This window comes from Pundamilia nyererei, unplaced genomic scaffold (genome assembly GCF_000239375.1).
Source record: "Pundamilia nyererei isolate P.nyererei 1_Seehausen unplaced genomic scaffold, PunNye1.0 scaffold00166, whole genome shotgun sequence".
NCBI classification, from domain to species: domain Eukaryota; kingdom Metazoa; phylum Chordata; class Actinopteri; order Cichliformes; family Cichlidae; genus Pundamilia; species Pundamilia nyererei.
In genome coordinates, this window is record NW_005187567.1 from 398,035 (window position 1) to 425,187 (window position 27,153).

Sequence of the window (27,153 nt, forward strand, 5' to 3'; positions counted from 1 at the left end):
TATATATACCTTTGAGCTTTCTATTATAAATATTGTTGCAGCATTGATTCGAGTTAGTAATCGCTTGGAAAACACGGTGATTCACTCAGACAATAAAAAGCCTGTTGTGGTGTGCATCTTCATTTTCTGTATTTAAATTGTATCTAATATAGGAGGGGAATTTTTTTTCTTAGACAATTAAATACATATTAAGTGGTGTACACATACAAGCCCCAGAACTGTATTACACCTACTTTCACTGGTGAGCAAATAATTATATAAATATGAGTTTTCTATATACAATAAATTTGTTATTTATTATAAATAAATATAAATGAAATATTTCTGAATATAACAAATGTACTTTAATTTACCTTTTATTATAAACGTTCTACTATTCTTTTTAAAATAATCTTATTATTATAGAAATTCTCAATTAAATGATTTGTGTTTTTAAGCAGTATTGTAAATGTTGATAATAATAATAATATTAATTATTATTATTATTATTGTTGTTTTTGTTGTTGTTATTGTTGTTGTTGTTGTCACCGATGTATAAAATTTCGACTTTGACGTGTAGCTGCATTCTTGCAAAGCTCTGAGCTGTCATTCATCAGACAGAGCCGACCGGTCACATTTCTCCTCATGAGCACGTCGCCGGTTTATTTGCATAAATCATCCGCGCGTTTACGATTGTATTATTCTGTTTTCATGAGCCATAATCAAAGAGTCACTTGCTTGTTCGACTTCTGCGCCGATATTTATCCATCTGCTGTTTTGAAAGCGTGGTGGCGCACGTGGAGAGCGTACCGCAACAGAAGCTCCATTAGTGGCGACTCATTTTTCATCAGACTGAGTAAACATAAAGAAACGCAACTCCATCACGGAGTGGGCAGCCGCATGTAGCTTCCTAAGGTGGCCCCCGTCTTGCTCTGTCGGGATGCCAAACACGCTCAAACCCTGCTCTTTATTATTTTTTTAAGCATTTTGTTACAGTTAACGTCCTCGTGGCTCATCTAATGGCTTCATTTTCTAGTCACATTCACCTCCACAGTGTGGAGTGCTTTGTACATCGTTTAAGGTAAATTTTGTTTTTATTTAGTTTATCCTGTGTAGTTTAACCCCACCTAACAATTTGTAAAGTTTGTGGAGACACAGTGAAGACTACGGCGTGTTCTTGTGTAGTTCACAGAATGTGTACAGTCCACAAAAGGCTAAAGCCCTCAGCAAAAGGCTGAGGGCTGTGATAAACACCGGGGCTAATGGTGTCACAGCGCTGATCGGCCAGTGTGACAGGAAGGCACGCTGCAGCCAAACATACAAGAACCTTGACCCGAGGCTTCCAAAGACTTCCAGATACTGTGTGGAAATGAGTACATGTGTGAGGGGTGTAAATAATAATGCAACTGAAAGCTCGTAATTAGACGAGGGGGTGTGTGAAGAAATTAAATGGTAATAACCTCAAACATAAACAGCAGGTCCGGGCCCTCCGAACAAAATCAATCTGAAAACCACCAAGGCGCGCGTGTCACTTCACTTCGTTGTTTTTGAAGATTTGAAGCACGTGCTTGCAATTTGCTTTCACAACTTTTTTTTTAAAGTGTTATAGTTCTTTAACAGTACCTCTGACTTTAAACGTTAACTCACAGCATTTCAACCAAAATATCGCGCTGTTTCTCCAAAATGTCACAGACGTGTCATGTTGATGAAAAAGCCCACAGAATCAAATCTTCCGGTGATGGACATCGACGTTTCCATTGCGCTTATAGATCGTGCATAGATGAATGGATCTCACTGTACACATTCCTGATGTATAGGCTGAATTCCCCTCCAGGCGTAACTCGCACAATAATAGCCGCTTTTTAAAAGAAATGACGAGCGCTTAATTCCTGTGTGAAGATCGCCAATTACACGTTGTGTGCGCGTGTGCGATAGATGACAAAAAAACAAACAAAAAACAAAAACGAACTGGGCTTATTGTTTTCCACTTTGTTTTGGTGTTTTCCTACTCTGTAATACACAAAGCAACGTGCAAACACTTAACCAATAATTTTCCCAACTTTCCCAGTGCGCCCGAATTGAAATCAGTCTGCATGCTTTTAACTGCGTTTTTTTTCAGGATTTAATAAAATGAAATAAAATACAAAAATACAGAAAGGATACCCTGTAAATATTCTCAGAGGTTTATCGTGTAAGTTACAGTAGATTTAAATTTTAAAAAGAGACTATTTAAAAGTAGGCTATAGTCCAGCCAAACTCACCGGAAGAAAGGCAGCAGAGGCGTCTGACCGATATCCTGTGCATATAAACTCGCTTCTTCCCTCCCCGGATCTCTCCTCCGTGTCACAGAAACAGAAACTTATAGGTCCCGATGAAAATCTATCTACCTTTGAATCCGTCGTGAAGTTGAAATGTCAGTGAGAGGGGGGAAAAATCTGCGACTCTTACCAGCAACTTTCCCTTCAGCATCAGCCTCAAGTTGGCGGTGATTGGCTGGAGCGACGACTCGACGTCACGCCTTGGACAGGACGCTGAGCGCAGAATGGGGAAGTGCGCAAGGTAACCAACATGTGGAGCACACCGGCCTGTTTACTTTCCCGGTGTGTCGGCTGTGTGCAGGGGCGGACAGCTAACAATTCACTCTGCGGGCTCGCTCCCCGATTGATAATTGATTTGATTTTTATTTACATCATCACCTTAGTGAATGTTATCCACTTTATCTTCAATCGAAAGTTTGATTTCTATCTTTCTGTCCGTGTTTTATTTATTCATGGAACTTAGCCGAAAACTTGCTCGAGAGCACTTCAGCAAGAAGCAAGAAGTATGGTTTAAAAGGTTTGAGCTGTTTGCGCTCAAAATCACCCGATCGAAGCACTGTATGTTTATTATTATTATTATTATTATTATTATTATTATTATTATTATTAATAATAATAATAATAATAATAATAATAATAATAATAATAATAATTTTTATGACTCGGATGTGTTCCCGTTGATTTTAAGAATAAAGAGGATTGGCTGAGATTGAGCGAGCATCCGGTCTTACACTGAAACTGTGAAGAGTCTTGGCACTATTTACATATTTGTTCCAGCTTTCGAATGTACAAGCTATAAGTAACAAAAATGCATCTTCCTAACAACAAGTTTTGAAATTCCCCATTAACAGTTACTGCTTGTAACAGTTGCTGGTGTTAGGTCATAGATAGGTCATATGAATATTAATAGATTAGCAAGTACACTGTTGTGTTCTTAAATCTGAGCATGCTCAGAGCGCAACAGGTGTGGGGGGAACGGATGCAGGAAAGTCCCGCTCGGGGTCTATAGATGCCCCCTGGCTGCTCCCTATGACGTACTCCTGCTGTAAGAGTCATTACATTACTTATATTTGTAGACAATCCCAGTGTTTTAGTCTGCGCTAAAACCTTTTTATTTCTACAGCCCTATAAAGTTGTCACTGTGACTCATAATGGGGGCTTTAGTTTCCCTTTTACTAAGACAGGCTAAAAGCCTCAAATCCTATTTCACAACCTCTGATGTTTGTGTCAATTTGAACAAGACTGAGTAAATGGGCAACCGCGCCACCGCTTGTCTCTCAGGAAGAGACCGGGGCAGCGCAGGTACGGGCCAGTCAGGACTGGCTGTGTTTGAGCCATTATTTAGAGGAACAGCCATTAAGAGGCCTTGATACTGTGCAACGCAGCAGGGTGCTCGACATCCGCGCTGGAAACCGCACGGCTTGGTCCCTGCTTATCAGGCTGTCAATAAAACGAGATGGGATACAGCGGTCGAGCCAGGTGCTCCCTTTCCCTTCCCACACAGCCCCGCTCTCCAGAAGCAGATCAGGCGTAAACGCAAATCTGTCCAGCCGGTTTTCCCTCTGCCGTCACCACGCTGCTACACAAACCAACCTTTCTCTCTCTCCCTCTCCCCCCTCTTTCTCTCTGTGTCCCCCACACTCGCAAATACACACACACACACACACACACACACACACACACACACACATTAAAATCATACTGTCAGTTTCTGAATTTTTATGTCAGTAGGGAAACAATTTTGCAAATCAAATATTTATGATAGCAAATATCGACCCACATTTGCTTGCGATCCCAGTCTTTCCGCCTATACTGCATATTTAACAACCACGGACACTCTAGCCAAAGTTAAATACCTGACATTATTTCGGCCTACAGTGAAGATGCTGACGTGAAGGGGTCTGTAAGGATAACACGAGTGAAACCTGGATTTAAGCTACAGTAACTCAACCCTGCCCGGACTTTCCAGGGAGATGCCAATCTCTCTGTGACTGATCAAATTTAAAACAAATTGTGTAATGATCGACCTCCCTTCTGTAGCCATGCAGAACATTATGTTGCCATAGCCTACGCCTCATGAGCTTATTGTTTACTGTCGCTGTAGCAGACAGAGAAAAATGTCCAGGGGACCGAGCACGTTACCAGAAAGCAGAGGGTGCACGCAGAGCTGATGCTGCGTTCAAAGGGGGGCATTTCATCCATCTAAATTAGGATTAATTGCAATGGAGATAAGGAGGTAAGTTCTATTTGAACCTCGCGTTTAAACTTGCTTCAAACGAGAATTTGTTAGAATCTTTCGTGTGCATTTAGCCTTAGGATTTTTTTAGAGCACATTGTTTGTATTTAGCGTCACGAATATCTTGCTAGGCCCACATGAGTTTAAATAAGACCAAAGTTAGTCAACCACTCCAACCTGCTGAAGTGATTAAACAGCCAGGCCCAGTTCATGCGCTCTCCGCCACTCAAACAGCTGGCATGTAGTGTGAAAATGTTTAGGTTGCACATCTGATATTTACAATTAAAAACTACAATGTCCAAAGATAATGTATCATAATTAGCCCACCCCCTCAGCCGACGCACGCATACACGTGTACAGACACATATTCCTCGTTTCGTCCTTTCTTTCCCCTGTGCGAAATGTTTTAATAAGCCCTACACGCTCTGTGTGCAGAGTTTGATTTGTTTTCTCTCCATGCTCCCCGGCCCTGGATCGAGACATTAGCCGAATTCCCCCGGGGTGATTGGATGCAATTTGTCCGGAGTAGACAGGCACGTCCTGGATGTTAGGAATTCACTTTGCCTCAACGTGACAAGTCTGACTTCGATCTACAATCGCATCTGAAAGTGCAGGGAGCGGAAAGATTCAATGCCATTAAGTGTTCTTCTGCCCCTTTTTTGCGAAGTAACGAGATCATCCATTTGCTTACAAATATTCATAACAGTTCATTTTGCGAAACCTCCAGCCTGTGTGGAGCGTTAAATGTGGGCTACTCATGGTCAGTTAGGCTGGAGTGAGAAGTCAAAGAGGCGATATTATGCCCCCTAAATCTGTGACCCTTTAAATTAGATTAAAGATTGACAGTGGTCTGAAGTTAAAAATAATAATAATAATAATAGCAAAGTGTTAAGACTGACACCTGCCACTCAGACTTGACTGTGATTGATTCTGATGCTTCGTGCTGGCAACAATAATGTTGCTGTTTTGCGCAGGGCTGAGTAGGCGCATTTATCACTCACTTGCCAGGAGTGGCTGAAGTCAGTGTCCGTGTCGCGCTGTGAGCTGACAGGGGAAAATGGGAGCTAACGAGGTTGTCAGATGTCCTGACAAGACAAATGAGAGCTCGTCACTCCCTGCGCTTTAATAACGTTTAATGGAAACGTATTGCGCCGTTCAAAATAAAGTGTTACACGTACCGGGGTCTGATGGCGACTCAGTTAATTACGCACGGCGAGGTAAATTACGCATCAGCTAAAGGGTGTTGGCATGGATTCAGAACCACCAAACAGGACTATCTATATAAAAAACCTATGATTTGTAGGTAATAGAGCAACTCGACCTTGGATTTTGTTGTTATTTTCAACAGCTAATTAGACCAAGCACATAATTAAAAGACTTTTTCAACATGTGGCCAGTTTAGTCACAATGAAGGTCTTTTTTTTCAAAGATTATCTTAGTAACTGTTGGAAGAAATGTTTGTGTGGAAAATAGAAAATCACTGAGAGGAAAGAGCTTAAATATGACAAAACAGATTCGTACGCATCAACATTTACCTGGCTAATAGATCAAATATAAATCAAAGATCTAACATGTTGGCTTGACTGGGTATTTCTTGACCTGTTAAGTATGTTATGTCATTAGAACCTTAAAGCATGTTTCTAACTTAAATTCAGACCTCGTAGATGGAAATTATTTTATTATAGATTTCACGTTTCTTATTTTGAGGAGTCCTTATTTTTCTTCCAATGCGCCTAAATAAAATTTGGTTTTTTAGGAGTTTTTTTATTTGTTTGTTTAAAAATAACTAATTTGTATGTAGAGCTGGGTTCAAATCCAGACAAAACTCGAAGTGTTTTTTGGTGAAATGTAACACTTGTCACCAGTCACAAGCTTTGCAGTGGTCTGCGCTAAGAGGGTTTCACCATTACTCATGCTAGGGCTGTGGTCTGACTGTATTTTTGTGAATAACATTGAGCACTGAGGTTGTGCATTCTTCTGTGTAATTCATGGTGCGCGATATAGTCAACACACGGTATGGTAGTTGTGGTCATGATACATAATCCCCAGGGCTGGCAGAAGCTGGGCTCCAGCATGCTGCTAGGACAATTTATCTGGGTCTGCGTTGTATTGTTAATATTTGGTTAACCCGCCTAATAGTGTAATTGATGTGCCGTGCACTGCAAGCAGCTGCTCTGTCTTTCCGTGTTCGTTTAAAATGATATTTGCTTGGTCAGCTGACTCGGGATAACTAGAATAACCGATGATTGGTAAATGTAAGAGATCATCGCACGTCAATGAAAACAATCTGACTTAGTCAAGTTCGCCGTCTTAGTAACGACCAGGTGGACAAAAATGTCTGAGCATCATACAAATAAAACTCAGCAAACAGAGTAATGATGCTTCCACAAAGCCTTGGATCCTGTAATTTAACCTAAAAAGTGAGCGAAGTAGGGTTATACACCCTAGTTTCAACGAGCATGATAAGTGACAAGTCTATAAAAACTTATTCGACATGGCTTCTTTCTATAGCGGTGAAGGAGGCGGGCTGTGTGCGTAAAAATAGACATTACTTCGCTAATGCCATCACCTGGCCTCTGGCACTTTTCTATGCAGGGTCAGAGGCCGGAACACCTGCTGCAGAGAAGCAGAGGGGAGGTAATTAGACTAGATAGATAGATAGATAGATAGATAGATAGATAGGCCAATGACCCTATAGCTTCCAGCAACAGAGGAGACAGAACATAAAAGACCAAATGTGACAAACTCAACATAGATCTATGTGATATGTATAAATGGATGCCGCGGCAAAAGGCTGTACATGAACTCATACAGATAACTGGGCTATGTAAAACAACACGCACTAAATCAGGCAATAACGACGACAAACCGTCTGGAAAATAGACGCACATAGTGCAGCAAGAAATCACTTCTTCCTCCCCTCTCCCTCCTTCTCCTTGTCTGGATGACAAATCCTATCCTGGAGTAAATATTTTGAGGATAATTGAACTGATTGTTATTTGCAAGTTTCTCTGTCTTGAATATAAAAGCTGCGGCGTGCCTGTGCGCAGTCATAATGACTTTCAGACCATTGGCAAGATATATTCATAATGTGGCGACTCTTAAGTCGCTAATGTGCAATTCTGCTGAATATGTCAGGACGCATTATTGATTTGGCTTTTCTGTCTCTTTGGCGAGCCGCAAATGTTCTTTTAACACTGGAAATGGGAGTTATAAGAGGGCTGCAGAGACTCTGAAACGTCACAGAACAGAAGAAGCTGACCTCTCCGCTATAAGAAAGCTCACTAAAAGCTCTGTAAAGCCTGCCAAATTCTGAAGAGTAAAAAAACAACAACAAAAACGTAGGAATTGTAGCCAAGTTCTGGAGAAAACGCGAAAAAAACTGTGAAAATTGTATTTGACAACATGTTTGTATCTTATTCCAGAGACACTTTGTTGTTCCTTGAACATATAGATTATTGAGGACTTCTCTGAGAAAAATACGGATGATTTTCGGGTCAGTGCTTCCTTATTGATCTTATTCACTCCATCCCTTACAGGCCGGTTATTCAGCAGCACCCCGCTGTGGATACACACTACATTTCAGTCTATACAGTGTTAAGCCGACATACTGGCTACAGAAAGCCTCTGCACAAACCGCGAAACGTTTCTAAATCTAATCACAAACGAACCGTAATTAGACAAGTAATTACCGGCGTAATTAACAGCCTCTTTCTGCTCGCTGTGCTTTGATATGGACGGGCAGCGAGTTCTGCGCTTTATGGCACACAGACAGCAGCGGCGGATAAAGTCTTTATTATTATTACTGGAAACCCATCTGGTAATAGCCTTGCCCGAGACCTCCTCCCCCCTAATCAAGGTTTTAATTAAAGACGGTTGAGGGCCACGGAGAACAAGAAGGCCAGTAATTAAGACTAACATTGGACCCTAACAGATGCAACCCTCCTCCTGCCTTGGTGCAAAAAAAAAAAAAAAAGCACACAAACCAAGACTCGCATAGTCTTTTATGTATGGATGTAATATTCAATAAATTATGATGGATGAAGTGTGGTTTGCGGTTGCTGCTCATCATAATGCATCACGACGCGAAATAAAAGCACAAACTCATTTAAATACAACTATTTTCTCGTGTAACTTGCACTGGGTTGAAATTTGAAGTATAATTATGTCAGAGTAGAAAATGGGACAAAACTCTATCCTTGACACTAACAAGGTAGGTTAGTTGTGCGTATAGGTCCCAATATACAATAAAGTATTAAACTATAATCTGAGATCAGAGGTACGTGCCCATTTACTGAGCGGAGACGCGGTGGTTATGGTGTTTGTTTTCATATTTCTTTGACATGTATTGATTTGAAGACAGCTGCATAGGTTTTTGTAGCAGGAGAGAGCCCCCGGTCACCCTGCATTAGTGTCATGTCTGAACATTAGCGCGACACTGAGGGTCCAAGCAGGACACATCACACATCAACGCAAGATTTTGGTTCAGTGTGCATATTATTAACTCATTTCAATCTAAGAAAAAGCAATTCGCTTTATTGGGTAAACAGTTGAATTTTAGAGTCTTCCTGTGTTTCAGGTATATATTGTGCGTAAAAGTGCACCTGGAACATCACACTTTAAGCCTCTGCTCCCGTTAAGCTCATACCACACCCTATCACATAGACCACGCTGTTTCAGAAACAATAACAACTCTGGCACTTGTGGTGATGAATATTCACATTTGCTTCGGTTAATCCTCACTGATTCATTTTCTACCCTGTAAGCGCGCGCCAACGCTCTTACATACTAAGAGTCTTTCTCCGTAAGTTGCACCCTAAAAGTAAAGGTTTGCCCCTCTTCAGATGGGCAGACAGATGGGCAGAAGTTTAGCCAAAATCTCCCGCAAAGTTCTCTGGCTGCTCAGCCACCACTGGAGAAACCTACACGAGATTGCACTTTGGCTTCTCGAGCTCTACTTGGACAAACGACAATTCACCGTGTGGTTTTAAAGTAAAACTCTCAGATGGAAAGAACCCATCCCCATTCAACTTCCCCCTAAAAGAGTGCAAGAACGAGAACTCCAGCCAAAACAGTCTCCATCCTTAAACTTTCCTCTTACTGCTGCAGAGACACGTGCGCGGTCTATATTTCGTAATCTGCTACTGACACACAACCTAGCAATACTGCGATGTTTTATGATAACTGCCTTATAACCCACTGCACTGTTAAGACTTCACCTCTGTGATATACTATACTATTTAAGAACAGTCTATGCTGACAATAAAACAGCGCAATTTCACCAAACCTTCACAATAAAACTCATGAATACCATTTCGAATTACATATTAAGCTCAGTCTAAATCATAGCAAACATTCCAAACTTGGCCTGCAAGCCGCAGCTGCTCTCAGCTCCACTGCCAGCTTCATAGCGCTTCATCATTGCCACTTGTGGAGCTTTTCTGCCCCCTAGCGCCGAGTTAGACATCCACAAAAATTCATATAATGTTGCAGAGTGTAAATACCGGAACGTGCCGCTGAGTTAATTTGTACTCTCCTGACCAAAACTGACCTGGAGCAGTTTGTAATCAACTCAACTGGTAGACGTTGTGCCGAATGATTGCTTTCACTGTTTGAGTCCACTATTTATGTTCTGGCTCGAATTAGGCTGTAGGATTTAATTAAAATTTGGTTGTTTCGTTCATTTGTTTATGTTTGTGCATGTTTGGCATCATTGTTCAGGAAGGCCGAATGGAGACGCAGATTTTATATACAGACTTTTGTTTTAAGATCCACATAAGATGACGATATGTATATAACGACCTTCCTGCAAGAACACCGACATCATCATTTATGATGTCAGTGTGAAATCTTATAAAAACCTACATTCATGAACAATTTCAATATATACAATTAAATGCTCTGTAGTTTACTAGAGTTTTTTAATCTGAGACATTTTCATGCATCTGTTCAAATATGAAAATCTTAATAGCTTCTGACAAATATTGTCTTTTTGTCACTTTCACACATCGTGCAGTGATGCAGTTAATATATGTACAGAGTTCCCCGTTGAGTCAACAGACCTGTCATATCACTTCACAGTTTACTTTGGCAGACTGCATGCATCCATCTACTTGTCAAATTCGAATACTGCTATAAACAGTGTGTGGCTTGAATAGGTCAGTTTATAATATCTGGCACACTGGCTAATGAAATTATAGATATGCGTAAGAAGAAAAAAGATTCGAGATTTACTATTATATATTTCTGAATCAGCTTTAAATATCCCAAACAATAAAAGAAAGAAAAGATAAAACAGAACACTGTCAGCTTGGTGAATTTAAAGCTTTACCGACAAGTTATCTACTGGCTTTATGCACAAATCATACTTCTCACACCCTCTGAAGTAATATAGTAATCTTGAAAAAACACTAATATATAAGTAGTGTAAATAATAAATCACCATTAAACTTCAAAAATGAATCAGAGTGTACAGAAAGGTTCCTGGTTTGAGCTATTTGACTTCAGGGTACTAAAAACCTACAAAGCCTGATTTTGACTGGATATCAGTTCATTATGTAGACTTTAAGTTTTGGTCAGTGATCTATCAAGGAGTGTAGCAAACTTTTCCTATTTAAACAGCAAACATTTGCTCAAGTTTCCCTACTCTTTGTTGCCGTTTCCTTCACGAACACTGACCAGTGGCCAGAACTAACCCATCTTTTTTATATTATTACAGCTACATCACTTGTTACAGGAGAGCAGTTCTGTAAATCTTTCTGCTCCAGGTACATAAGAAGGAAGCAAGCAATTATCCTTAATATCCCAGTAATGTAAAAAGAATGGGACTTCATTTTCCATCTGGTTGCATGGTGAGAAATGTCAAATGTATTGGATTGAAACCGTTGTTTTAATCATTAAAGGAGAACGGTGAAGGTTGATGAAGAGGTATTAAGGTTTTGCTCCTCATGCATAATTTAGTCTATTGATCAGGTGGGTCTGAAGCTCATGCGGGTTTCATACGTATGTCCTACTTTGATCATTTTGTCAATCTTCCAAAGTGTCAAAGTGCTTTAGAATTTGGAATATAGATTGCAATGGCCTGTACGGGAATATTATACTAACATTAAAGTTGAATATTTTCATGATATTTCCACTTGACCCATAGTTATGGCACTGACAATAGTCGCACACATACATTCACCTTAGATTGCTGAAGAATTTTGTCTTGTAATGGAAATGTGCTTCCCTTGGAGAATCTTCATTTTTTCCTCTCTCCCTCTGTCCTGCTCTTTCTCACTCTATGCATGGAGGGAGGCTGGCATTTACTTGACAATTTCTGCCTTTAAGTGCACGCTTTAAGTGCAGTGTTTTTATCTACACCTAAGATAGCTACAGACCAGGACAATTTAACAGGCAATTTAACTGACCGTGTGTTAGTGAAGCTGTCTGAGTCCCACTCTTTGCCAAAGCGCCATGGAATGATGGATGTAGGCAGTCTGGGCTAGGTGAAAAGATGCACACACGCAGACGCATACAAACACACACACAATCCTACTGAATAGTGAGATACACAGACACACACCGCCCTGCCATATTTTCCCAATACAAACGCATATGGGCCCATCCACAGCCAACCCCCTTCCATTAAGTCAACATCTTGTGCTGGCGGTTGGAACAGTGCAGGGCTGGAGTCAGGTCGTCCAAATCCGTCAGTAAGAGGAGGCATAGGCGTTTGTCATCCTCCTCTCTGGGCACCATCCTCCTGGAAGAGAGAAAGGGGGGACAGAGGGTGGTGGAGCTACGAAGCATCTGGCTCTAGTAGCTCCAGCTGCAGGGAGAGAAGGGGGACAGGAGCTGCGCTGCAGCCCAGGGGAGACACTCTTACTGCAGCCAAAACCTCTCCACTATTCTATCTGCTGGATGAGGGAGCGGAGAAGCAAGTCAGTGAAAGAGTTTGCAAGAGCTGTTAATAACCTAATAAGTGGAAGCAATAGTAGTACACTAAAAACACCGATATTTAGTTTCTTAATTACTCTATACTTAAATTCCACTGATGTTGTGTTTCAGTTATGATTTGTTAATGCTCCGAGAAGATGAGTCTCGTTACATCACATACTATTAAGGTCTTTGTAGTAGTGCTCATCTACTAGAGTGTCCTCGGCCACAGAAAAAAGCCTGCAGCGCAAAAGCTGGAAAACAGTATTTGTGGCACGTGCACACACTTGAGCATGGTTTTCCCTCGAACATGCCACAGTGTAAAGAAGGTGTAAAGAAAGTATTGTAATGCCAACTGACTAGAAAGTTGAACCAGAGGAAAATGTCACCCAAATGATGACCAATAAATCACAGGCCACAGTCATGCAGCCAAAGCCTAGAGACACCCTTTAGCATCTAGCGTCAGCACACACACAAATGATGTTTAGCCAGTGGCGGGCATTTAGCACCAGACCCCATCAACTCTGAGGGTGCTTTGTCACATATCTATGGATGATTCAGAGCCCGGAGACAGCATTTAGTATTAGCACTTAATGTTCCACTGTGTTCCAGGGTTTGTTTTCTGGCTATATAGTTATGCTGATTGAAGAAAGGACATCAAATTATGTTTTGAGGGATTGGATGAGAGGACCTCAGAGGGGGAACACATGCATTGCTCTCTTATTGTGAAGTGTGACCTTTATGGAGGGAAGATCTAGGGGCCGAAAGAGTCCCTCTGCTCAATCTGAGATATCCGCTAGGATTAATTAACCCCATTCTTCCATTAGGCCATTGGGATTGCTAATTAGGTTGAAAGAAGTCCTGCAGGAGTCTCCACATACTGTCTCTCTGATCTCTGCCAGGTGTATTGACTTCATATTAAGTGCTGCTTTTCAACTGGGGCATCTTTATATTTTTATTTGCCGTGGTAGAACTAGAAAGATGCTAGGAAGCAATGGGAAAGATGTGGTGGGACAAGCAGCAGAGGTCTACAACCAAACTAGTGAAGCGGTTCATGGGCAGTACTTTAATATCCAAAGCACTTCTCACTAAACCATCATAGTGCCTTTACCCTTGGGACTTGAGCCACTCGAGGCACACTTCACATGTGCTCCAGACAATCAGCAAACAAGTAACAAACATAAAAAGCAAAGAATTCAGTGGTTTTGAACATCTCTGAAAATCAAAAATCTCCCTGTTCTTCCACACCATGGCCTTAACCCCACTGTGAAGATCCTGTTGAGGTTAGCCAGAGAAACAAATGAAATTAGCAGCACAGATCACAAGCATCTGTTAGATGTCACTAATGATATGTCAAGGGGGCTGCCGTGCGCTATTGTTCCGATCGCCTATAGATGCACGTCTGTGTAATCTGATAAATGAGTGAACATAAATTTGCCGCTCTTTTTCTGAAACCGGACCATTACTGCCAATCACGTAGACGGCTACAGCGAGCCAGAGGCTGCCGGCTCACACAACAAGCGCTGGTCCCCACAGTCTCATGATGACGGTCCCCAGACGGTCTGCTGTAACAGCTCCAGCTAATCTTCTTTTCATGGTCTTCATTACGACCTGTCAGAACATAAATTGACAGTAAATTGCCATGTTTATTAACACTGCGCTAAAACAGCATCCTTAACTCTCCTGCCCCCTCGTGCAAATGTTAACATTTAACAGTGACCAAGAGGATCAATTAAGATGCGGCATGAAATCATGCTGCGCTCAAAACAAATGCTCTCGAACAGACGCACACACATATAGAGGTCCCCGCATTCACAATTCCACCTTAATATGCCTCCTCAAAGATTATGTCCTCTGTTGATGACCCCCCTTTGAAAACCTATTCAGACAGACACTTGCTTGCCACATATTTTCAGCTCGAGTAACGCTGGAAAGGAAGGGCCATGCTTCACGGAGCACTGCATCAACAGAGTCTAGAGTCTGAGACTTGCAGCGGCCTTTGCCATATAACACAGTAATTACTAGATCAAATCTGTTCAAATTGAAGCAACGCTGTTCTGTGATCCCTCCTATACTAATCAGCACACTGAGGTATGGCTGTGCGACTATAAATTGCTGACTTAATTAAAACCAGGACCTCTCTGTCATCTAATTACAGGGAGAAAAGGTTATTGCTTCAATGCAATTTTCCAAATATGATTCCTTCACAGTTATTAAAGGCTCAGGCGTCGTTTATTGTTTCAGATTTTTCAATATGGAAATGGCCCCGGTGACAGACGTAATGACTCGGGGAAAACGCTTCATCTCGATAGTGGCCTGGCACGGCCATTTGTCTAAGATAAGTGGAGCGGACAGGAACGGGGGAAATGTCATGGGAGGTATCCCATGATTGCCTCCACTTTACAGTTGTCATTAAACAGAGCAAAGGTTTCTTTTCTCCTGTGTGGCAGCAATGAGAAGTTTATTAATCTATTGAGTATAGTGAGGGTGGTGAGTTATTGTTACTATGAAAATTCACAAGGGAAGAGGAAAATTGTTTAATTCTGTGATGAGAGACTCTGTGTTCTCTGTTATTGTTCCACTCTAATCAAATCTTCCACAACTTGAAACCTGACAACAGCAACAACAACAAACATATTAATGAGAAAAAAGCAGAGGGAAATCCCAGGAACGCAAACCAATCAATTTAGTGGATAAAGTGGAATAGTATCAAATCACTTTTGTGGTAAATACAGTGAAGAAAAATAAATAAAACGAGAAGTAAATCAAGAGTCCCTAAACTCTCTCACTTGTACACATGATGTGGCCTGTTAACTATTTTTTAAGTAATAGTTTAAATCAGTTTCTTAAACATTTTGTTACATACCCATCTTCAGAAGCAGAAAAAGAAATTAAAATACACGGCTCACAGTTTCTGTGAATCAAAATAAAACAATACATTAAAAAATACAAGTGGAACTTCAGCAGTATACTGTCTGTAAAGTCTCACTTCAAAGCATATTGAATATGTTCACTTAGAGTGCCGCTATAACTCTGTAGTGCTTTAAACTAAGCTTCTAAAGCTGTTTCCACCCTGCAGTCTTTTCTCGACAATACATAATCAGATATAAAACAGTCTTTAACATGCATTTTCCCGCATTCATTACCCAGGTACCCTTGGCTAAACCAGGCAGCATGGTTAGCAATTGTTGCCACTGTTTTTGTCTTGATTTCAAATCCAGGCAGAGCCCTGCTGTGTGGATTTTGCATGAGCTCCTTGAGAGGCTTGTGATGTAAAAGAGGCTTTTAATCTCAAGTCTCACTTCTTTGATAAAGGTAAACATAAAATGAAAAATCAAAAAGTTTGTATCCAGTAGTGAGAAACTGTCTGACACTATGTGTGAGAAAGGGCAACTTCACACAAGGTCACATCCACAGATAACTTAAAATAGCTTCAGGGTCTGAAAAACCAGTGTGGAAGTGCTTTAAACCAGCATTCTTATAATGATCAGCAGAGGGGTGACTCTTTTGTTCTTCCATAAAAGAATCCCGGTTCTAGAGAAATCCATGTAAAACCTGCCCTCGACACTTTCCTGACAACTTTACGGCCTCAGTCGGTAGTTTCAGGTCATACTGAATAAAACAAGAAACCAATGAGGGTGTGGTATCCTCAACTCAGATCCACCTCGCGCTGATCCCATCTACTTTCAAAACACCAAGATGAGGACGCCGAACGCGCTCAGCTTGACGTTTCATAACGGGGCTTCACTATCCAATGAGTGACGCCACAGCACGATCAATCTTTTATGTGAATGGGAGTACAGCTCAGTTCTTTCTCATAATCTTCATGTTGGCAACATTCTCAGTTTTTGTGTCTTAGCGAAATACAACATGAGGCTCCTCATTTAACATTAAAATCATTGCATAAGTCTGCATTGTTTTATTTGATTTATTTAGTTTTTGGTCGCCTTTGTGGCTCAGAGTTACAGAAAAGAGAACCACCTAGTCCTGAGCTGCAACTGAAAGACAGACAACAAAAAAGGGGGAAAATGACATTAAAAAGTAAACATCGACACGTTTCTAGCTTCTCTGTCTTCAAAAGCTTAAAGAAGATACTTGATAATACTAGTAAATGAAATGTTGCAGGCATGACTTCAGGTATACAGTAAACAGCGATTAAAAAAAAAAAGAACTACAATCATATTTACTGTCAAACTCACTTCCATTGTGCACGATCTCAGTTATTTATAACCCTTTAATTATTCAGATGCGCTGATTAATTGTTGTTGCTTAATCAAACTAACAAAACTGTTGTCGCACCAAAAGAAGATCAAAAATCTGATAAATGCAGTGTGTGTCTGTAAGCACAGGGCAAAAAGAGGCCACAACTGAACTGAATTTTCTGGACACTAATGCTCTGTGTCTCCCACCATAGGGTTTTCTTAATTACATTAACCAAATGCATTCTGCAGTGTGTGCAATCTCATGGTTAACTGAACACGCCCGTAGCTGCAGCCCCCTCCCCGTTCTATTCCTTGGTGAAATATTCATGTTGAAAGCCACTCTTGCCATCCACTTTCTCCTTCCAACATGTTAATGCCCGCTGTTGTTCAGCCATGCTACCATTGTTTGAGAGTATAGTCTTCAGCATACAGGTAACACCTAAAAATCTGCCCCTGCTGTGTGATCTAAAGTTAATGAAAGGGTCCAACTATCAATCCTGCTGAGACCATCATCATCACCAAGATGAAAATTCTGTATTCTTGTATATCCATATGTATCTTTAGGAAATGCATCTCTTTGGGAAAGCACATTTGTATTTCTTCATGTCTGCACAGCACACTGATTCAAATTGACCAGGCAGGACTAATTTAAATACATTAACTATTCATTAATTGAATAAAGAGGCTAGTTGGCCCCAGGGCCTCTTTATAATCATAAACTGGGGTGTACTGTTTATGCAAAACAGCAAAGTGCCATGTGCTGGCTTATTATGCTAATGATGAATGGCAAAATACATGTTTCTCCTGCCCACAAAGGAGGATTAGGCATGGCAGTGTCAGCAAGTTGTTTCCAGGGTACAGAGTCTGTTCTTCCATATTACCTCATGTTGAGATGGGGCTCAGTAATGTGATTCTTTTCGTTTTCTTCACGTGGATATGATCACACACCCCTCCCTACACCAACTCTTCCTCTATCTCGAAACATTATATCGCAAGGACTCAACTAAACTGGACGACTTCACACTCTCGCATTGACTTATGAAGTTATCTGTAGTTGAAGCAATCTTTTAACTTTCCACATTCTCAGATATTGCTAATGATCCAAAACCCATGCTCTGTATTTCTTAAAATGAAAAAAATTAACTTAAAAACTACTTTAACTAAAATTACTAAAAACCTAAACTAATTTAAGTAAATACTAAAATCTACAGTGCAAAAATGTTGAATCAGCCTCACACGTCTTTATACTTTATACTGTTTTAGGAAAATGGGAAATAAATAGTGTATCTGAGGCAAAAAACAAAACAAACAAACAAACAAAACCAGAGTGTTCTTCAACATATCCTGAGCTCTCATACAGAAGCTTTCTTGTCATTTGTTGAAGTAGTCTTCATTAATAGTTCTCCAGGCTTCTTGAAGGACATTCAAAGCTCTTCTTTGGATGTTGGCTGCCTTTTGTTCTGTTCTCGGTCAAGATGATCCCACATTGCCTCAAAAATGTTGAGGTCCAGGCTCTGGGGAGGGCTATCCATGGATGGATGGATGTCAGATCCATTGATTTGACAAAATCTCCAACACCAACACTCCAACACTACGACATGTCTTCTCATTTAATTGTTTTTCTTTATTTTTACTACTTTCTACATTGCAGATAGATACTGATGACATCAAATACATGACACAAGATATATGGAATTATGTAGCAAAGAAAAAAATTGATAAGTAGTTCACAGGCGTGCCTTGTCAGGGTTCATTTGTGGAATTTCTTGCTTTCCTAATGGTGTTGGGACCATAAGTTGTGTTGTGCAGAAGTCAGGTTGGTACACAGCTGCCAGCCCTATTTGACAACTGTTAAAATTCATATTATGGCAAGAACCAATCAGCTAAGTAAAGAGAAATAACAGTCCATCATTACTTTGAAAACTGAAGGTCAGTAAGTCCAGAAAATTGCTAAAACTTTGAAGTGTAGTAGCAAAAACCATCAAGCACTACGACAAAACTGGCTGACATGAGGACCACCCCTGGAAAGGAAGGAGTCACCTCTGCTGCTGAGGATAAATTCATCAGAGTCACCAGCCTCAGAATTCGCAAGTTAACAGCACCTCAGATTAGAGCCCAGATAAATGCCACACAGAGTTCCTGTAGCAGACACATCTCTACATCAACTGTTCAGAGAACATGTGAATCAGGCCTTTTATGGTCAAATAGCTGCTATGGAAAAGCAGCAAGCAGAAAAGATTTGTTTGGGCCAAGAAACACAACGAATGGACATTACACTAGTGGAAATCTGTACTTTAGTCCAAATTTGAGATCTTTGGTTCCACCCGCCGTGTCTTTGTGCGACACAGAAAAGGTGACCGGATGGTCTCTATGTGCATGGTTCCCACCGTGAAGCATGGTGGAGGAGGTGTGATGGTGTGGGGATGCTTTGCTGGTGACACTGTTGGGGATTTATTCAAAACTGAAGGCACACTGAACCAGCATGACTACCACAGCATCCTGCAGCGACATCCCATCCCATCCGGTTTGCGTCTAGCTGGACAATGACCCCAAACACACCTCCAGGCTGTGTAAGGGCTATTTAACCAAGAAAGAGAGTGATGGAGTGCTGCTCCAGATGGCCTAGCCTCCACAGTCACCTGAACTAAACCTGATTGAAATGGTTTGGGATGATATGGACCGCAGAGTCAAGGCAAAAGGGCCAACAATTGCTCAGCATCTCTGGGAACTTCTCAAGACTGTTGGAAAACCATTTCAGGTAACGACCTCATGAAGCTCATCGAGGGAATGCCAAGAGTTTGCAAAGCAGTAATCAAATCAAAGGGTGGCTATTTTGAAGAATGTAAAATATAAAATGTTTTGAGTTATTTCACACTTTTTTGTTTACTACGACATAATTCCATATGTGTTCATTCATAGTTTTAATGCCTTCAGTGAGAATCTACAATGTAAATAGTCGTGAAAATAATGAAAAACTATTAAATCACAAGGCGTGTCCAAACTTTTGACTGGTATTGTACATACATACACACATACATACATACATACATATATTCTCTACTCAACAAAAGAAATAATAGACCCTACATCCTCTCAGCTAACCATCCAACTCGTTTCCAGAAAGCAGTTTAAAAATAAAGGGCATTAAGGGGATACATTAGTGCACATGGCACGAGTGACACACACATCTGTGAAGGGATTATCAGTGATGAACGATAAATCAGGTTTTGGAACAACATATGCTGCCATCCAGGCTTTGTCTTTTTCAGGCAACGCATTGCCAAACCACATTCTGCACATGATTACAAGAGTAAAAGACAGTGGGTGCTGAACCGGCCTGCCTGTCGTTCACCCACTGAAAACGTTTTGGGGATTATGAAATACAAAATGTAACAAAAGCAATTGGCCTCCTCAGCTTCCAGATGCTTAAGTCTTTTGAAATATGTTTCTGAAAGCATGTTAAAATCAGCATTTTTTTTAAAATGTCCCAGTTTCAACATCTGATAGGATATGTTGTCTTTTTATTACTAAATATAGTGCATGGCCAGTACATAACATTCCCACTAGTTACCCTCCCATCCTTCACTTTCTCCATCACTCTGAGACACACTAACACACATACACGCACATAGACACATTCAAAGATATTCCACAGCTGTTATCTTAGCAAGACTTTAACTGTGTCATGATGCCACAGTTATTCATTCAGTTCTATAGCAACTAACATATAGAACAATCCATCTAAATCCAGTAAGCAGTACTCGTATACTACTAAAGTATTGCATATTTTACGGATTCAAGGAACTTTACCCTCAAACAAACATCAAACACTGAAATCAGTTCCAGCATGTTTTACTTTAAACGTTTTACACTGAAGCAGCGAGCTGCATACTTGTGACTGATGATTTTTTAGACAGCAATGGTTTATTTATATCCCTGTACATCAGCGTAGCTGTGCACACAGCCTTTTCATTTCAAATGCACCTTATTACAAGTTGGCAGAAAACACTTAAATAGTTCCCTACAACTGTGTGTGTAACTCCCGTTCTCACTGGTTGCTCGCTGACCCACGTTGATTCTCCTGCTCTGGTCGTTCGTCAGCTTGCAACGTGGCGCCGGAATCCCTCTCGTGTTACCGACATCCCGTGGACCAATGGGGGATATTCTGGCAGTGGTTGAGGCTGGGGCCTGAATCAAACGGAGCCTGTGAATGGCTGTACGTAAGGCGGCAGGAAATCCCTGTTTGGTTGCATCCCTTTCATTGGGATAAGGGACAGGATTGCCTAAAACTGTGAGGAGTGTAGGTGTTCAGAGAGGACCTGTTTGCGGGCGCAGGTTGCGTTTTGAGGGTGTTTGAACATTGCTGCAACATTGTTGCGCTCCGCCGCTGAAGACAGGACAAAAAGTCGGCGTTTAGCGGTCCAGCAGTGAAAGGAGCTACACAGCCGCTTGATCATTGTGTGTTGTGGTGTTGTAGGCCCGTTTCGGAGATCGCTGTGCCCTCTGAGAGAAGTCAGCTTGAACCCCGACTGATGGCCGGCTTCAGCTTCGTGTGCGCTGTGCTCTTCTGCGCCGCTGTGGCGCAGACCAAGCCGACGCTGAGAAAAGAGAGAGTCCATCATGAGCCAGAGCTAAGCAGGCAAGCCCACGAAGACAATAAGAGCTTCCAGTATGACCATGAGGCCTTTCTGGGCAAAGAGGAGGCCAAAACATTTGATCAGCTCACCCCTGAAGAGAGCAAGGACAAGCTCGGGTAAGGAAATGCTACCAGCACTCTGCCACATAAGCTGATTTTTGGTATCTGAAAGTGAAGTTAGTGACAGGCTTGGTGGGATTTCGAAGGACAGGTTGGAGCTTTTGTGTTTGTTTGTTTTAAATCACACACTCTGCCGCTGAAGCCCGTTTCGTGTAACTGTTCAGACTAAGAACACTAAACATTTAAAAACATGGGAACATGTGCCTGTGAAAGCACTCCTGCTCTATTATGGCACCCATACTGTTTGCACACACTGTACACTTAATAGTCTGCAGAAATCTTAATTACAAATACTCATTAAAGATTCATTTATGGGGGTGAAGTTTAAGGAAAGTTTAATGGCCGAAGTTCTGCATGTAGGTATTCTGTACAAAACTGCAGGGCACGCTCAGTGTGCCACTTGGTTCTGTTGGCAGGATTCTTCAAGTATTAAACGTTTTTTTTTCTTCTGCCACTGCTGCAGTGACAAGTTGGCACCATGTGACGCAAGTTAGTCCATAAAACTCCTGCTTGTTGTCTTGAAAGAGGGAGGACCCCTGTAATATCACAACGTGGCAGCCCAGGTCTAAGAATACACCACAGATGCACTGCAGTTTTTAGCTTTCTAACCTGGGTTTGCCTGCCCCTCCCTCAGAAATCCTTTCTATGAATCCACATTACCTGTAGGAAAATAATTATTTATTAATTATTAATCCAGCCTGTCATTAATCAGCATCTCATTACTAAAGTCTTCGGTCACTCTATATTTTACTTTTATACTTTCCTTCTTACATTTAATTGGTTTTCAAAGTTTTTCTTTGGACATCTGTTTTGTCCCCCCCCCCCTAATTTTTAGTCCATTCCTTTATTTTCATTTTCATTTTTATTTTTGTCTGTTTGTTTGTTTAATCACTTAACACTAATGTGAATCATTCAAGCGTTAAAAAGCACGAAGTGGACAATCTGTGAACAATAAAAAGGAAGTAGCAGGCCTGTAAAGGACTAATTACAGCAGATGAACGGTATCTGAAACCTATGTTCTTAAGAAAAAGGACAAAAATCAACCGAAGACTTGACGCAGGACTAGAGGGTCAGGGTTTGCATTTGCATTTCAGCCGGTGGTGTTGGGGACCTTGTCAAACTTGACAGAATTACTGATGCAGAAAAATACCATTAGGTTTTGATCCACCATCTAATACCATCTGAAAAGCATCCTATCAGCAAGACTTCATTTTTCAGTATAGCAATGATCCCAAACACAATGACAGTGCGGTTAAAGCATACCTGGACTGAAAAACACACATTAACATTATCAGTCATGGACTGGTCTCCCCAGAGCCCGGACTTCAACACTACTGAAGCTGTGTGAGATCATCTTGACAGAGAACGCTACAAAAAGCAGCCAACATCCAAATAAGAGCTTTGACTGTTCTTCAAGAAGCCTGGAGAATTGGCCCTGAAGCCTACTTAAAGAAGAATAAACACTGCCATACCGAATACTGACTTTTAAACTTGTTAAATTGTAAAACCTCGATTTTTGCCTTCTATATTGAATTTCAGCAAATCTCTGCACATTTCAATAAATAAATATTTTCAACCAAAATATAAAGAAATGAGGGGCTGAGTCAGTATTTTTGCACAGCACTGTATGTTGCCTATATATGCCTATAAGATCTAGTTAATATATCACTAAGATCTAGTTAATATATCACTAAGATCTAGTTAATATATCACTAATATCTGTCTTTTCCCCTGCCCAACAGAAAAATTGTGGACCGAATAGACAGCGATGCAGACGGCTACATCACCACAGCTGAACTCAAGGCTTGGATAAAGCGCGTCCAGAAGCGTTATGTGTATGAGAATGTAGCCAAGGTGTGGACTGATTATGACCTGAATAAGGACAATAAGATTTCCTGGGATGAGTACAAACAAGCCACATATGGATACTACCTCGGTATGGGCTCACTAGTTCAAGACACATGGTGTATTTTTTTTTATTTATTTTTAGTATTAAAGTATTACATGACTATTAAACCTGATTCATTTTTTATTCATCTTTTTTTTTTTTCACCCTCTTAGCCAACCCGGAAGAATTTGAAGATGCCACGGACCAGTTCAGCTTCAAGAAGATGCTCCCTCGTGATGAGAGGAGGTTTAAAGCAGCTGATCTGAACAGGGACCTGGCAGCAGACAGAGAAGAGTTCACAGCCTTCCTCCACCCTGAGGAGTTCGAACACATGAAGGATATTGTGGTTCTGGTAAGCCCTTTGTGTTCACGTGATCTTTAAGTAAGGAGTACGCACGTCAGACCTGAAAGAAGTGACGTTCCCAAAAGTAAGAGCACGTCTGCCTAATAAGAAATATGATTTAATTCCAAGAGTTTTGAGTTTCTGTTCCATGTGTTTGATCTCGCTACTTAAATAAATGTGCTACATTTGAATAACCTCCTAATGAAATTTTAACTTGGCCCAGAAATGATTGAGTTCCTATATTTTTTTTTGGGAACAGGTCCAGTGGGACAAACCGACCGTCCCATTTAAAACTCAATCTTTAAATATAAATTCGGCTTCGTGGAATGTGGGGTGGCGAATGTTAGCAGTGATGCACTATGCTGCTCTGTTCATAAAATTTGTACTACCCATTTGACAGAGTTAATTATTAATCTCTCATTTTTATGATGTTGCTGAATGTTACCAAAGAACGGTTCAGCCAGGGGTGTCTTCACTGATTGTGGTGAATCTGGCTAGAGCTAACATGATAGTTACACATACATACATGCTGCATTCATACTTTATACTTACAATGAATTTTTCAGAAACACTGATCTTTCTAAAACTATGCAAACGAATGAGTAACTGATGGTACATGCGATCATAGGAAAAACATTAGAAAGGATGTGGCTGTAGGCTAGCGTGAACAATAACTGAAGGAGATTGCTGTGCAGGATCAGGGAGGAACGTGAAGTTGGTAAGCGCCAACTGGAACCCTACACACAATTCACATTTCTACCTTCAAACTGCTTGTGTTGCTGCCATCTACTATTGGCACCAGAGAACTCCTGCACACTGCAAACGTGGAACAATACCAGTCCTTAAGAATAGTAGATTAAATTTGGCAGACGAGAAATCTTTCATTCTGAAGCGTAACACTTTGCATGAGCATTCACATGTATTTGGCCAAAGAAAACAGAACAGAATCGGTCGTAGTTAAGTCAGAGAGATGTGAATAATCAAGGAGGCATAGTTATTGATTAGAAATTTAGGAAAACTAGTCAGGAAGCAAAACTTGGATGTATGTGGTGGTGTTTATGTAGGTCTTCATTTCTTCCTTTTAACACACCATTAAGAGAATTTCTGAATTTCAACCTAAAAAGAGTTACGAAAGGGTCAGTTTTAGTGATCTGAAACTGTTTGATGTGAAAGAAAGCTCATATAAAATGCTTTAGTTCATTGCTGAACCCATTATGTTATTTTCCAAGCAAAGACAAGATTTTATAGCAGAACATAGGTTTTAATTATGATACCGATTATACTGCTGTGAATTGTCGTGTCCTTTTTGCATCCTTATAAAACGGAGAACATCTTACCCTTTCAGTGTTTCTAAAGATCTACACTGGAGAAAAATCTCTTTTTGCTGACCCTGCACAGGCTATGTGGGTTTAAGACAAAGATTTTCTTTTTTCCTCTTAGTGAACTATTAGAAATTCCTCCATCTGTCCTTCTGCTACTTAGCAGGGCATCCTCCCTGCCCAAAGCACTGAACCTAGGAGGCATCCAGGAGTCATCCAAGTCAGATGTAGGAGTAGCAGCTCTAATCTAAGTAACTCCAGAACAGCCAAGCTGCTTGCCCTGTCTGTAAAGGGGACCCCGAACACCCTTTGGAAGAAAATAGTCTCTGCATCATGTATCCAAGATTTCATTCTCTCGGTTGCTACCCAAAGTTCGTGACCATAAGTAAGAGTAGGAACCAAACTGACAGCTTTGCTTTCATGTTCAGATCACTACAGCATCCACATCACTACAAGTGCCACCCCCACACGAACAAAACCCTGAGATACTTAAACTCCCTTCCCTTTAATTAACCAGTTAGCCAAATTCACATACTGTCAGATCCAGTATGTTACAGATAAATCTAGTGGAACCAAGTGTTTGCTGAAAAGGGTAAATCATTGTTGAGTGCAACTCATCAGTAGTCCTGTATTGTTGTGTCACTCTGCCGGCCCAGCTGTGAGCAGAATCTTATAAATTCACTTTTCCACCCCAGGGCTGCACGTTTCTCTTCTATTACTCAAAGTGAAAGTTCCTCTATAGTTGAAGGACCCTTGTGTCTTCCTTTAATGATATTATTAACTCATTCTCTATGCAGGAAACCTTGGAGGACATTGACAGGAACAGTGACGGGCATGTGGATGAAGACGAATATATCGGTGAGTTAATTCAAAAATTGAAAGCAATTGGTAAAAAAATAAAAACCCGTTAGCACTCAAACATCTACTTAGAACCTAACAATATACCACTCAGTGTTTTTAAAACACACACTGACAATTTGAAGCATACAAAGACGAACAGGAATGTGAATAAGGAGCATAATATAATATTTCAACAATTTGCCTCAATCCCCTAATCACTGGAAAAAGTGGATTTTAAAGTGTTGCAGGAGTTTGCAGGAACTTTTCAGCTCTTTTTAGAAATACGAAACATGTACATGTCCTCTTGATAGCATTATGTATGCACAGTTCTTTAATTATGAATCATTTAGTGTTGATGATTTTTCTATCAGTGCACTGAAATGACAACTCTGCCGAAATAACAGGACTTAAACTTCACCTCCACTATAGATGGATGTTAGGGTTCAGAGCTTCAGTGTCATTGGTGTTTGCTTTGGAAAGCTTGCACGTGAAATAGTGTACATTGTGTGTATGCCATTTCTGTAGGAATTTATACCAGGAGTGTATTTAAGGTGTAAATTGTGTGTTCTCTTTAAATGCAAACTAAAAAAATGTCGAAATGTCTTATTCAAATGTTCTTTCATCATTTCTTTGGGTTTTAAGCGGACATGTTTGCACATGAGGATGGTGGTCCAGAACCAGAGTGGGTCAAGACTGAGAGGGAACAGTTCTCTGACTTCCGAGACTTGAACAAAGATGGAAAAATGGACCAGGATGAAATCCGTCACTGGATCATGCCACAGGACTATGATCATGCACAGGCGGAGGCCAGACATCTGGTGTACGAGTCTGATCAGGACAAGGTATACTGTTAGAGCTATGTTGATATGGTTTCATATCTATTGCTTGTGCCCTTGTGGATGTGAGAGCTTGTCAACACAGGGTTCATTAGAGTCACCGGGTACGAGCTGGAACCCGTCCTAGCCAACAGAGGGCAAAAGTAAGTGTACGATCTGGACGGGCCGCCAGAGTGCAGGCACAGAGACGGCATGCAAACAAGTTAATTTTCTTTATTGGTGTATTTCGTATTTGTGTATTTTCAGTTCACAGCAGAATTCTTCACTTGAGTGGTTTTTTTTGCTTTTGGGAGTGTTTTTGTTTACATTTAAATAAGAGCTTTTTTAATCATCATATTTCACACGTTCTATCTCCCTTATCAGGATCAGATGCTGACTAAAGAGGAGATCCTCGAGAACTGGAACATGTTTGTGGGAAGTCAGGCTACTAACTATGGAGAAGACCTCACCAGGAACCACGACGAGCTCTGAGCTCTCACTGCAGCTTCGTGTGTGTGTGTGTGTGTGTGTGTGTGTGTG

General features: G+C 40.9%; 2 protein-coding genes across 2 annotated transcripts in view; one reads left to right on the top strand and one right to left on the bottom strand.

Annotated features, from left to right (window-relative positions):
• Positions 1–2,408, bottom strand: part of pax6b (paired box 6b) — a 21,433-nt gene extending 19,025 nt beyond the window's left edge. Inside the window, exon 1 of the mRNA XM_005745756.1 lies at positions 2,241–2,408. The gene's annotated coding sequence lies outside the window, so the exon portion shown is untranslated. The remainder of the gene's footprint in view (positions 1–2,240) is intronic.
• Positions 2,409–20,871: 18,463 nt separating this feature from the next.
• On the top strand, positions 20,872–27,147 carry rcn1 (reticulocalbin 1, EF-hand calcium binding domain). The gene is made up of 6 exons (XM_005745762.1): positions 20,872–21,405; positions 23,151–23,344; positions 23,470–23,648; positions 25,756–25,816; positions 26,441–26,640; positions 26,998–27,147. The coding sequence occupies exons 1-6, from the start codon at positions 21,185–21,187 to the stop codon at positions 27,103–27,105; spliced, it is 963 nt and encodes a 320-aa protein (XP_005745819.1). The 5' UTR covers positions 20,872–21,184; the 3' UTR covers positions 27,106–27,147.
• Positions 27,148–27,153: the final 6 nt, after the last annotated feature.